Source organism: Nanorana parkeri, unplaced genomic scaffold, assembly GCF_000935625.1.
Source record: "Nanorana parkeri isolate BGI_ZX_2015 unplaced genomic scaffold, ASM93562v1 scaffold532, whole genome shotgun sequence".
NCBI lineage: Eukaryota > Metazoa > Chordata > Amphibia > Anura > Dicroglossidae > Nanorana > Nanorana parkeri.
This window is the reverse complement of record NW_017306800.1, coordinates 69,147-71,342: the sequence shown is the minus strand read 5'-3', so window position 1 is coordinate 71,342 and position 2,196 is coordinate 69,147. Positions and strand designations below refer to the sequence as shown.

Below are 2,196 nucleotides of genomic sequence, written 5' to 3'. Positions count from 1 at the left end.
ATCAGTTTTCACATATTTAATGACTTGCTGAAGTTGTAGTGCACAGTGGAGTGATATTGCTGAGAGTGAAATGATTAAGAGAGGCAGGCATGATATTATCAATAAATATGACCGTATTCCGTAGTATTATAGACACATCTTTATTGTATGAACCATCAGTTCCTTGCGCTGCTCACTTTTACTTTAGAAGTACAATGTACTTCCAGATATTGCAACCATGAATAGTTCTAATTATATTATTTTAAACTGAAGCTTGGTTTGGGTTATCTTTCCAGACTTTACAGGAAGCCGCCATTTTATTTTCTAATTGCATGTTTTCATATTTTCAAGGTCCTCAGGTACTCACAAATTTTCAACATTACCAAAGGTTTCTCCTCCACCCCTGTCAAATAATTATAACAACTTCAGCAGCAGAAAGTAAGCAATGTGTGTATATTAATCAAGTGTTGTCCACCGAGTGGATTTTTTGCCTCACATTAACTTTGGACTTTTTCAGTGCTAGTCATTTAGTTCCTTTTTGCTAGCTTTCTTGCAAGTTTTTTATTAACAAATCCAGATTTTTGGGTAATGCTATGAATTTTGTAGTGAGTATATATTTGTTACAGGCCATTAATTTCACATGAGTTGCAATTAACTTGCATTGACTGTAGTACCAAAGTAGAAAGCTGTGTGGAACTGAGGTCCTGATATCGGTAAATACTGATACTGGCTGGCACAAAGAGTATCCTTTTTGCTAATTTGCATGTTATCTGTGTATCAGCTTGCAGAAGTCAACTTCACCAACTAAACAGTAATTGGCTGCTTTTTTTCTTTATATACAACATTTTATCAACAAATTAAACTAATGTTGTGAATGCATGTTATCATAAAACAAGCTATTCAACTCTTAGTTTTGGAAAAAAAAAGTAATGAATTGTTTTACAACTGCTAATGTACTGCACTTCTTATACCCTGAACAATACTTTACAAAGAGTCGATCCAATACATAGTGACTGTCAGGGCTGCTCCTCTGCTCAGTGGATGGGGCTTCAATAGCCAGCCTGCTATTGGCGATTGCAATTTGAAATGGCCAATAGCAGGCTGGCTATTGAAACCCCACCTACTGAGCAGAGAAGCGGACCTGAGAGAGAAAGTTTGCATGGCTATTGCTCCCGGCTGCGTACATTCACCTGTCGGCTGCGGAAGCAGGGCTCCGCGGAGGGGTTGTTGCTTGAGCGTTACTATTGAAGTCTCAAGCACCCCATAACTACAGTTATCCGGCACCTACTGATCCCCATGGGTGCCGGATAACTGGAAGTTTAATGTACAATGTAGGATGTTTGGTCCTACTTTAAGTAAGGATGCCAAGAGCATTCACACAACCCAGTGTGTTGGAGTGAAGAGGAAAGTGCCAGCTGACTTGGGAAGGCAAGTAAAACTGCTTTTTGAGCTACCCTAGACAAAAACAAGCAGAACCCCCACTGCATGGGTAGTTTTGTAATTTTCCTGGAGAGAACAAAAATTTTATGCATTGCAGCTCACCAGTGCTTGATACTGTGGCTGCATTGGTTTTCTTTTTTTTCAGAATTTTGTTTTGTTGATTTTCACCAGGTGATCCTGCCAGTATTGCACTTTCTGTCCTATGGTGAAACGCTCTCGTACTGTATGTATGGAGGAGCAGCATCCTGTTAGAATGGAAAGAATGTTCAGATTAAAGATCACCTCCTCCCCTTCTGTGTGACATGGGTGGAGACGTTCTAGAATTCACAGAGAGAACTAGAAACAATGCTAGATTGTAAGCTCACACGAGCAGGGCCCTCCTTACTCTTTTGTCTTGCATTGTATTTTAACTATAGTTTTTTTTTAATTTGTTTTGTAAAGAGCTGTGCAAACTGTTGGCACTATAAATCTTGTATAATAACTATCTACAGTTAGCAGAGAGAGGGAGCACAAAAATCACTTTCAATATTATATATAACAGACCAAAAGGGAGCAAAGAAAAGTACATTTTTAGGATTTTTATACACTTTTTAAAATCCAAATGAACCTTTACTTTAAATCGGCTAAATACATTCCAGGTGCATCAAAACAAAAGGTGTATATAGTCTTGCATAGTCTTACAGCATTTTAGGTTTCTTCTTGTGATAATCAGAAAGGAATCGATAAAACCCACAAAGGAATGCCGAAGGAATAAGCACTAACATACATTTTTTTTTT

The 2,196-nt window shown here is 38.1% G+C and overlaps 1 protein-coding gene across 3 annotated transcripts in view; it reads left to right on the top strand.

The window, feature by feature from the left end:
* Positions 1–2,196, top strand: part of USP15 (ubiquitin specific peptidase 15) — a 77,356-nt gene that overhangs the window by 29,268 nt on the left and 45,892 nt on the right. Inside the window, exon 7 of one of the 3 annotated variants that reach the window (XM_018561597.1) lies at positions 331–417. The exons of the other annotated variants lie outside the window; for them this stretch is intronic. Coding sequence (XP_018417099.1) covers positions 331–417 — 87 coding nt within the window. The remainder of the gene's footprint in view (positions 1–330; positions 418–2,196) is intronic. 3 annotated transcript variants of the gene reach the window in all.